This window comes from Pomacea canaliculata, linkage group LG10, assembly GCF_003073045.1.
Source record: "Pomacea canaliculata isolate SZHN2017 linkage group LG10, ASM307304v1, whole genome shotgun sequence".
Lineage (NCBI taxonomy): Eukaryota > Metazoa > Mollusca > Gastropoda > Architaenioglossa > Ampullariidae > Pomacea > Pomacea canaliculata.
In genome coordinates, this window is record NC_037599.1 from 17,546,346 (window position 1) to 17,557,969 (window position 11,624).

General features: G+C 34.9%; 1 protein-coding gene across 1 annotated transcript; it reads right to left on the bottom strand.

The window, feature by feature from the left end:
* Positions 1 to 1,991: 1,991 nt before the first annotated feature.
* On the bottom strand, positions 1,992 to 11,218 carry LOC112573714 (putative IQ motif and ankyrin repeat domain-containing protein). Its single transcript, XM_025254294.1, has 13 exons — positions 10,939 to 11,218; positions 10,048 to 10,253; positions 9,688 to 9,852; positions 9,165 to 9,294; positions 8,783 to 8,907; positions 7,898 to 7,960; positions 7,177 to 7,316; positions 6,545 to 6,599; positions 6,189 to 6,281; positions 5,144 to 5,255; positions 4,106 to 4,208; positions 3,496 to 3,759; positions 1,992 to 2,551 (listed from the first exon to the last, which is right to left on the bottom strand). Exons 1-13 carry the CDS (start codon positions 11,051 to 11,053, stop codon positions 2,386 to 2,388), a joined length of 1,737 nt encoding a protein of 578 aa, XP_025110079.1. The 5' UTR covers positions 11,054 to 11,218; the 3' UTR covers positions 1,992 to 2,385.
* Positions 11,219 to 11,624: the final 406 nt, after the last annotated feature.

An 11,624-nucleotide genomic window follows, 5' to 3' on the forward strand; every position in this document is an offset into this window, starting at 1 on the left:
GCCAAAATACCAGAGACAACAAAATGAAACTAGTGGAATGTACAGATGACGCAAACCAAGGCAGTCAGAAGCTGCAGGTTTAACTGAACCGATCAGCATAAAATACAAGCAGAAAATATATAATACCAACATTCAGTCTACTTAAGTAACAATTGATATTTTAACATTATATTGTAGTTACTTGCTTACTGCTCAAAAGCTATATCCTGTGTAACAGGAATGTATGTATAATCTGCTTTTTATGAAATATTTTAATGTGTGCCAGTATTTTACTGTATCTGATGGGAGAAAGCAAAATATTTAAACTCTGTGTGACTGTGACTGAAACCTGTTCTTGTCACTTTGTCACTTCTACTGTTGTTAGTAAGCAGCCTACAGGATTGTATGTTCATTGATGTATGTGGCCAGCAGTTCACAAAAATGTATTTGCATGAAATAAATATTATTTGGATGTATTTTATATTTGTACCTTGAGCTATAAATAAATTTATAACAGCATAGCAGAAAGATTATTGTTAATGCCACATACAAGACAATGAAATTTTGCACTCATTCTTGTTTTGTTGTCTTCAGCCTCAGTTTCTCTCTTCTTTCCTTTTAGATCAAAGTGTATATTTCATAACAATGCATAATTAATAATGACTACCTAAATCCTGATATGGCAAAACATTTCCTAATCAAGTGAATTTTGTTGAGAGACATTTCAAACAATGCACGACATGCCTTATAGTCACAAGTCATCAGAAATAGCAAAAACAGAACACTTGCAATTAATAGTGCGCTGTACTGTTTGCTCATACAGGCAGATGTTCACCTTTAACTTAAAACCAGTGAATACTATGCTTTTGTTTAGAACAGCTGCCAATAATATCACAAGAACTGGTATCACTTGACAAAACCAAATATTTAATAATGAAGACTGCTTTTTATATTGCATATAGACATGAAAGGCTTTGAAAACTTGGTTTGCAGATGAAAGATATAACTTGAAACTTCACAGTTTTCAGGAGTAGTCTTTGATGAGTCTCTGTTTTATGTCAAGTAATGTTACACATTTATGGTAGATTAAAATTCTTAAACTCATGGTTGGATGCGAGAAAACGTGTGCTTATTCATGGATACTGTGTGTGTTGTGAATGCGTGTGTGCATGATATAAAACATTTAATTGAAAAACCTATATAAATGTCATATTTGCTTGAGTGCAAATGTGCTTTTATCTCATTTTCTATGCTTGTTTAATCAACACTTTGCACATATCATATTGAGCATCCACTGAGTAGCAGCACAATTTTTTTAGCTGCTTACATTTTAGGTTATTTTAGACCTGACCATAAATTCTTTAGAAACTCTCTAATATAGAGGTAAAAAGGATTTTAGATTAACAGATTAAATATTACTTAGAATAATCAAAGACAGCATCAAATTTTTGAAGTGTCATTATAATTTATACTGTCTCATTTCTATTGAATAGATATTAACTAATTTACAATTATAATGACTATTAACTTTTACTCATAATACTTTCCAGAAAATGTGTGAACGGCATTTTGTAATAAGTGTTCTTTTAAAGATTGGGTCTTTGCAGAAAGCAGAGAGTACACCGATGAATATTACACGAACAGTCACACGTACCCTCATATACCCACACGTGACCTCTTCTACCCACATGTTCCATCATATACCCACAGACATGCATGTCCTATTCTATATATAGGATATTAAATTTACAGAAAGTGCAGGAAACCATCACCGCATCCTTAATCCCATACCAACAATACACATTTCACAATTTAACACTTTTAATTTTGTATTTATAAACAATGTAGTAAGACAGCTTTGGTATATATATACTGTAGCAGTACTGCATAAAATATGCCTGACAGAAACATGCATGAAATAAAGGCAAGTCATTGTCACAGTACTGTTTCTTAAATAGCAGAGAACTTTTTGATGAATACCAAGTTAAAAAAAGTATTTCCTGCCCATGTCATTTTTTTTCCATTCTCTTGGAAAAGTTGACTTTCATTCATTCTCAACCTACCTTATTCATCCTGCAATAGCCACCTCATTTATAAAATGACAATACTGCATATGTTCAAGTCCAGCAACTGTACATTTGTGCATATCATACACACATTTTAATTCTTCAAACCTGTAATACTTTGTTGTTAATCTGATCCCTGTAACATGGCTAATGTAAGTGGTGTCAGTGCAGCATATACTCTAATCAGATGTACATGTACACTGTTGATACACACATTTCCTTTAAATTGCAATAAACACACCATGCATATAAGGCAATAGTTTGAGACACAGAAGTATATCTTCCTACCATGCATTGCTTTATACTTCCTGACTTAAATTGTTCACTCTGTCGATTACTGTTATCCTGGAAGACAAACTCTAATTACATACATACTTTCGATGAGGTTTTCTGGTGGAAAAGGATTTTTGGAGACGATAAACAGTTTAAAATTTTCCAGCCGGAGATCATTGAACTTTGTTCTCTCATACTCTGGGCCATCTTCTTTTTTAACAAGACCCATGTACCTGGAAAAAAGACATATTGGAGAAATATAAAAGGAAAAATGATCTGCAATTTTACATCATGGAATTAAACACATGCATTTCCCCTCCTCCAACACATACATGCATGAATGCATGCACACACCAATGGAGCACAGCACAAAATACAAGATCCATATGAAAGTAATAAAACACATGGCTATAACCTGTGTGACTTATTGTACTTGCTTTTTACTCAAATTATCACAAATTGTCCACCTAATAAAATTGTGTTGTTGCTGTGTAAAGTCTGAAGCAATCACAAATGTTTTTGGTGATGAATTCATCACTTCTATATATAACTTTCATCACTCGTTCTGTAACATACTTTTCATTCTGCAATACAAAACTTGCATGTTTTTTTTTTCTACAACTCACTTACCATGACATTGTCTGTAATTTGTGTATGAGTGAGTGTATGTTGTAGAAGTGACCATGTCTGCTATATGTGAACATGGGTGCATGGTTGTTGATGATTCAGTCTGTATATTATTCGTGTAAAGTGTTCTGAGCAAACCATTTGGAATTAAAGCACTATACAAATCATTATTATTATTATTATTTTATTCCCTCTTCCTTTATTCATTTAAAATTTCTTACATTTGAGCATACTTTGGCAGATGCTTTTTCTCCTCCTCTGACCTCCAATGTTTTGAATTCTATGAACCTTTCAATCTGTATCTAGGTTGGAAGCTTCAATCTTGGGCTCAAAACCAGTCTCTTTCAGAAATACCTTTTGTAACTCACTTCATTGCAACATCTTTTTCCAGGCATTTGTTCCCTACTGTGTTGCTTGTATGCTGTCACACTTGTGTTTTAATTGCATTCTGCATTGTAAACCTTTTTGAGAACAGTCCATTAATGTCATATCTACATGATGAAATGCATTTATAAATTCTATTATTATTAGTTTTTATTGTTATACTTACTTCTCATTTTTCAATATAGATCTATCCATTATGCTCTTCATCAGGCCTGGCATGATCTGGTCAAAGCGGTCACAAATGGTTTGAAACATGTTAACCTCCAGCATGTCAAGAACCAGCGGCTTACCAAACCGCAGTGCACCCACGATAGCTAGTCGTAACCGGCCCTCCTCCATGTCAGTAGGCCTTATGGTGTTGATGTAGTTGGTGTCACGATAGCGCAGAAAAGTGGTGGCTTGTCCAGATGTGTCGATAATAAGGGGCCACCTGACATCATAAAATATTTTTGCAACTGATTCATTTGAAAACTATTTCTTGCCTTTTAAGCTGCAGCTAAATATTAGTCTCGTCAAGTGGCAATGTTCAATTCTTTAACTTAATTTTTTTCACAGTCATTTTCAAAATTTTACTTGTTATATGCTGTGTATGTGCACTTTGTGTGTTTGTTTGTCTACATGCAGTGTTTGTGTGTGCACGCATGGAAGACACTAAAGTTGATGAGAGAAAGAGATAATGTGAGTGTAATTATGTACACAACGATGGAGCTGAATTGTGTATGTGTAGTTTGGTACACATAGTGTGAGGTTGGAGTGTAGATATACACATGACTCACTTTCCTGAATCTTTAATTTTGTTGCCAATGTCCCTAAAAAGCACATCATCCAGTTCTTTCACCATAACCTTGATCCCTGGCAGCTCATCATTCAGATCTGTTTCTGTTAAATTTTGAAAAGTTTAAGTTGAAAGTTATCACTGATAAGAAGTCACTTTTTAAATCATTACTTCATAATGATTTGGACCATAGAAGTGAACAATTAGTTTTCAACACATAAACTGAATGTTTTACCATAACAAAACCTTAAATGTTTAAGATACTGAAATTTCTTAATCTTCAGAGAACAAATCCCAATCCTGGGGGAACAAAAGCTATCAAGAAAGTCTTTCTCTATGCTCTTTTAGAAGCGGCCCGGTGGCGCAACGGTTAGCGCTGTTAGCGCCTGTCACCAATACAGTGAAGGTTGGCTGCCCTGAGTTCATTTCTCGTCTCGGGCACACTGTTCTTTCTCTGCAAGTGGCACCTGTTTACAGGGCTGGCCGCCCTCCGCCAAGGACGGTCCAAGCCCGGCTGAAAAAGGAGGAGGGTTGGGCGTGGGCCAGCACCCCACCCCGTAAAACAAATCCTTGCTACCGAAACATCGACAACAGTTAAGACTGTAGTCGATGGCCTATGCCCCAGGAGGGATGAAAGGGCCTAAAAAAAAAAAAAAAAAAATGCTCTTTTAGGGAAGCAGAGATCTCGTGGATGTGCTTTGACAAATTATAAGTTGATGAATCAAAACCTTAAAACTCAAACACCTCAAATGATTTTACTTCCACAAAGCACTTCCAGTTCATGTCGCTTAATATACAATGATAACACCTAGCCTGTTATTATACACAAGGATAATCACCATTGCAGTTGATGAATGCAACATGCAGCCTAAATGTTTGTGATCTGGGCTTCACAGTATGTGGCTAAGAATCATGTCAAAATTGGTTTAAGCATCAATCTGAAGAAACGGTAAATACTAAAAGTGAAAGTAGAACAAATATTTGCTGAATTTTTTATTTGGCAGCACATAATTGTTAAAATGGTGGCCAGCTGACATACCCTTCCCAGTCTGGTTTTCCCTCAGCCTAAGTCTCATCTGTGCAAGTTTGTCCCGCAGCTTCTCTGTTTCAATTTTGGTAAGTTCCAAGTCTGCTTCAGCATCATGAATTACCTGCAGCCATTTGGCAAAGATTTAACAGGATTTTTCTTGTTATGGATTTAAAAAATGGCAGTGGGTGGTGAAATTTGTTATAAACTGCAAGCTTATAAATATGCAAACACATACACTAGCATAAAAATACTGCTGTTTTAATTGGCAATGGCAGCTTGACTGTAGGCCATTCACTAAATCTGTTAAAATTTATTCAGAGCAATCAATTTTGGATGACCAATAAATGCTTCCATATAAAATTTAAGTAAGGTGTCCGCAAATAATGGTGGGATGAACTATATAAAAATGATCATCATTTTAAAGTTTTTTTCTTTTAATAAAAGTATTTCAATATTATTTGCTTCTTAGCTTTAAAGATATATAGCTAAAGAGCTAACAAAGTATGCTTAGATATATATATATGTGACTACTATATAGAGCCGAACATCAGAGACACTTTAAATAACTTTGTTGAAGGATCGAGGGTATTTTGTTTACATCAGTGTCATGTGGCAGCAGCCAATCAGAATTTAGCAGTTTTCTTAGAAAAGGGGGGTCTAGTGTATGTGCTGGGCTTGGTTGATATAGTATTCTTTCGCTGTGGGCATCTTCTACGAGCTTCACGATATCAGCTTCATTAACATGGAGAAAGAGCCATTTAAATGTTTCATCTGCTCAAACTACATTAAGATTTTAATAAATTATGTAAGTTCTATCCTTAAATATCAAAATTTATTCCTTATCCTGGTCATCCCTGACTCCTGTGAGATAGATATACCTTTCTTAAAAAACTGAAATGAAGATGGCTGGCATAATTCAGAACAACTGTCAACAGGCAATGTGTGGCACAAGCAAGATATGATAAACAACATTCTCGATAAAATTATACAATTATTCTGTATAAAATTATTTTTTTTTAAATTTTTCTGTTCTCAATAATGTCTACACACAAACCTGAAGTGTGATATCTGTGCGCTCAAATCCTGAAGCCACAGCATTGTCATGCTCAGTAATGCGACGCTCCAGCTCCTGGTAGGCCTTGTTCAGCTGCATCACAATATTTAATATCCGCTTCACATAATCTTCATTTTCTTTCATAAATTGATTTTGTAATCACATTATAACGTAACCAATGTGTCTTCAATTTCTTCCTCTACAATACTGTTATATGCCCTTTATCATGTGAAGACTGCTAGAATAAAGAAATGAATGTCTTATGGGAAATACAACTTGGATTGGTTGAGTTAAACTCAAACATGTAAAACAAACAAAAATATGGAAAAATAGTAAAAAAAACTGATGTAACTAACCTTCTTTTGCGCTGTTTCAAACTCTTTCTCTGCCTGCTCAACCTGGTTTTCAAGCCTGTTGTGGAGATGATAAAACTGTCAGGACTGAAATCAATTGCAGTTATGTCTATCTTTTCTTGCTGGTAAAGTGAGACAAAAACTGTGACACTTTATACACCTATGCACCTATGCGTGCACACTAATACAAACACACACACATATTCCAATTTTTCTGCCATAGATTTCCCTACCATATAAGAGCCTAAAGTGTAGTGTAGCTATTAAAGCTGTGCCTTACATTTAAACAGAATGGTTGAAAATGAGATCTCCATGACTATGTACACCACATTAGGTTATGTGTGTAGAGTGTTAAAATCCTGTTTTATTATGGTGTACATGCTTTATACAAAAGAAATGATACTTATGTAGAGATACCCAATGTTAATATGCACGTAACCAGCAGTATTTGATGTGGGCCAGATAGCATTCCAAAAACCAAAGAAATTATTCTTATTATCAAACACACTGTCATATATCTTGTGTCACATGCATCATACATTATATATTATCATGTTGTATCCCCTATGAAATTGGGCCAAAAGCCTGAATCATTAAAAATATCATATGGTATTGTATCATCTTGTATCACATACTTCAATGTCTCTGCTTCCTGTTCTTTTTTCTCCTCCTCAGCCCTTCTCTCCTTGGCTTGTTCTAGTTTCCTAAGCAATACCTCTGTTTGAGAAATGTTCCATTCTGACAAAAGTTGAGCTATAGCCTCTACTGAAGCAACCTGTCACAAGTGGCAGAAAATTTGTTGTTGAAATTAGTTTTTAACCTATAAACCTGCTATTGGGTTCAACTAGGTACCATTCTTGTTTCTTAAAAAAAAAAATGTAAAGCAGTCTTTAGAGGGCTTCAATCTTTCTTGCAGATCTTTACCATTGCTATATAATTTCAAACTGAGATATACATAAAAAAATACAACAGAAATGTTTTTCATATTAATTCTGATAATAAAATTTTGGTTTGAATTTGTGCGTGTGTTTGTGTGCACGTGAACTATTTATGAGCATAATACATAAAGCACATGTTTACATTCAAACATTTTGCTGGTCTAAAATTATCAACCTCTACTGTCTCTGTTAATATCTCTACCCTTATATTTATATAGATTTGTCATGTCTGTCATCATAAAAATAACTGAAAACGTAGGATAAATTATATTTTTATTTAATTTTCTTTATCCAGCAGTATCTTTTGATAAGCAGCATAGGCTGTATATGTGTATCTATTGTTTACTTTGATAGAAAAACTGCTTCACATGCTTCTCTCTTACATATTTTGCTTCTCTATTGCACACTTTTCTCTTACATGCTCTGGTGTTTGACCATCTGCAGCAAACAAGCGAGGATCTGCCCCATTTTGCAAAAGACACTGCAATTGATGATTGACACAAATGACAAGGTGTGCATAGAAATATTACGTTTGAGGGGAAGGTGTAGACACAAAAACAGAATTTATAAAATATAGTTTCTGAATGTGTAGACTAGCTCAATGTAATGTACTCACAGGATTATAAATAAACTAACAGTTAAACATACAATTAAAACACTTAAATAAAAGCATACAAGCTACGGGATGGTAAACATACACACAGAGGGGGATTAGAGAGGTAAAACAGTGTAAGCAGGGTAGCTGGAATGATATTTTTGTTTTAATTTTTATACTTTTATGGTTATTGTTTAAGATTATCAGGACTTGCAAAGGCCATCCTGCAGAAACAAAGCACGACAGAGAGCAGTGCATATCATGTGATTTTGCTACATAGGGAAAGGAAAGAAAACTGGCTCTCTGCTTCCCTGCAACCAGTCATTATCGTTAAAAAACACTTGACCATTTAATAGAAGACAAAGCCACGCTAAATTCCAAGCCAGTTGATGATTTTATTAAATATAGGGAGTTATTACAAAACTATCAAAAGAGAATGATCAAAGCATATCTCAATATCTGTTTTAAAATGCATGCTCTTTCATCTAAAGCAGCTAAAAAAACAAACTTTTTTTTAATACCCTGCTACCTCTATGGTGTGCTACGATAATAGAAAAGCAGAGGAAAACACGGATAAAATGAGATCAGAAGACAACCTCCATTGGCCTGATACTGAGCAGATCCACAAGTAACCAGAGAAAAATGGCAAGAATTGATTTCTCTGTAGTGAGCAGGGTTAAATAACTGATGATCATGATAATTTCTTACTTCAACTGCCTCCATGTGACCAGCAAATGCAGCACGATATAACGGAGTTCGTTGAAATTGCCCCTTGGTGTTCGGATCAGCTCCGTTTTCTAGTAAAAATTTGATGCTCTCTACATGTCCTGCAGCTGTAAGACAGATCTTCATGTTATTGTATGCCTCTTCTTCTGTCATATAACCTTTGTTCATGTCTTTGTGTGAGTGTGAGAGAGAGAGCTTGTTTGCGTTTTAACACTGACTGTGAGAAAGCATGAAAGATTGAGAAAATTGGTAGACATTGATATAAATGAAAGATTCTTGGTTCTTAAAATTGTCTTCACTGCGGCTTAAGTAGCTGATCACAAATCCAACTATAAAAAATGAAAATTTAAAATTACCGACTCACTTGCTGCTTCAGATAGCGGTGTGTTGCCATTGGCATCTTCACATTCAATGATGCTCATCAAATGACGAGTGCGCAATGCTTTTCCAATTACATCATTGCCAATATTATTCTTGTTGTCTACCTCCACAACCTCAGCATGGACAGAATCACACACATATATATATGAGCATGCATGTGCTCACACACACAAAAAGAATACAATAAAAGTGAGAGTGAAAAGCTTTTCTGTGCAATTTTCCATACTCGTAAGAGGTCAATTGTTAGACAAAATAAAAGGTTAAAACATTAAGGCTGTATTACATTATTTATTTACATGTTTACTTTCTAAAAGATGGTGGTGTGAAAGAGGGGTTTCTGATATCATTAACACTGCACAAAATTATCGAAATGAAACAGTAATTTTCTTAAGTTGTAGTGCTCCAACCACCTTTAAAAAAATGATTAAACCCAAAGGCTGTGTATTTTCTAGACACTTTTAATATAGCATTATATGCAGTTGAAAATGTGGAGACTACTCATTTACCTCTTTTAAAATCTGTTTCATGCCATCCACATCGCCATCAAATGCAGCTTCAAGCATGCGGGTTATTCGCTTTCTTTCCTCTGCTTTCTGCTTACGTTCCTCATCTTCTTTTTGCTGTCTCCTCTGTGCTTCCTCTTGTTCCATTCTTACTAAATGTAAGAAAGCCTTTCATATGCAAAAAAATAATTTTATTCACATGAAAAGTCAGATAAAAGAGAAACATATAAAGATCAAGGAAGGAGCATAAGTAGAATCATGCAAGGTTTTCAGGGAAAACAATTAATGTTTAATGTTTAAGTACTAGTAGGGTTTTTTTTTTTTCCTGACACAATTCTAAAGTAGTTATTTTCAGTAAAATACCTCTTTTTCAAGTTTATCCATGAGTTCTTCATATTCCCTCTTCTCCTGCTGCTTTTTCTTTAGTGCTTTTGCGGCTATATATCCACGATACTTAGTTTGTATCTTGCAGGCTGCATAGTCCTCTGCCGTCCACACTCTCTCCTTGGGTGGTTCAATGCTGACATCTTTTTTATTCTTTCCTTCTGGTGCCACCGTCTTCTTGGGTCCTGTGCCATGATTTCTCTATACTCTTAATATTTGCCTGCATGTCATGGAAATCTTGGCAGATAAAGAAAATTTTGATTTCCCCCTATTTATACACAAACCTAAAATGTTAAAAGTTCAGGTGCTGAATATTCTTTATATATGTAGTAATGTGTCAAAAGTGAAAAGCATCCAGTTACTGCGTTTCTAGCTCTGTTTCTATTGCTTATATAATTTAGCAACATTTTACACCCAATGTGTCCATGTCTAATAAAGCTTAATTTGTTCAAACAAACATGCAATGTATTTGTCAAACATGCAAACAACATGTTATATAATTTCTTTGAATATAAAAAACAAGAACAAAATCACAATTTAAAATCTATGTTTAAGTTACATATATATATATACTGTTAGAAATGTTCATGATTTTGATTTTTCCATATTTTATTTATAACGCATTTGACCATATTTTGTGACATGTCTGTTTAAACTGCTATCTACTGAATACAATATCTGCAAAACAATAATTTTCAACAAGAGATGTTATAATCATATTAATTATTTTTTAGCACATTAGTTGGCTACGCTGTATCTAATATATATAGATACCTCGAACATATTTCTAAATATTCAGCCATCAGTTCGGACTTATACATAACCTTAGAATAAAAAAACACAAAATATAATAAACTATATAATTACAACCTCCAGTGGTTGCTGCTCCTCCAACTTTTGTCCCCGAAGCAACTTTTGCTGGCGGTTTTGCCGCTGGCTTCACAGGACCCTTAGGTGCGGGTTTCGCTGCAGCCTTTGGGGGCATATTGCAACACGTGCAGGGTCTAATTTATTAAAAGAGGTTGCTCGTAACCTTTTGCATCCTGTATACGATAATAATAAAGTGTTAATCCTTGTATTGTTGTCTGAAGAGAAACAATGTGCAACAAAGAATTCAGCGACTAAACTTTCGCTGTCCTGTCCGCCATGTCCTAACAGAGTCATCCCGCACTTAGCAATCCGACTGTGCTTAATTTTGATTGGTTGAATATCGAGTCGCTCGTATCGTAGACGTGCAGAGAGGTTCTCATACTGGGTAAAAATTGCTTATGTTTAAGGGAGGACCTACTGGACCGTATAACCATTCCTAACTCTCTCTCTCTCTCTCACACACACACAAGCACTATAGCAAGATTTAGATGCAAGAGGGCATGAACAGCACAAAGCGTAATTTGCTTCTGTGAAAATATTTTGTCTCTTCTTTTCTTCCACTGACGAATTATAAATGAGCTCTATATCTCGTGTACATATCACATAAGATAAGATGCACATCCACGATTTCCAGCTCAGACACGAAAGATTATTCTTTAAGTAAATGTGTAAATAAAAGTGACCTA

Bases quoted from the DNA above. Each gene is read 5' to 3' on its own strand.
- LOC112573714 (XM_025254294.1), bottom strand. From the start codon at position 11,053: ATGCCCCCAAAGGCTGCAGCGAAACCCGCACCTAAGGGTCCTGTGAAG. The intron at 9,853-10,047 runs GTATTTTACTGA...TGCATATGAAAG, and splicing joins TGGATAAACTTGAAAAAGAG to GCTTTCTTACATTTAGTAAG. The intron at 6,282-6,544 runs GTTAGTTACATC...ATTGTGATGCAG, and splicing joins TTGAAACAGCGCAAAAGAAG to CTGAACAAGGCCTACCAGGA.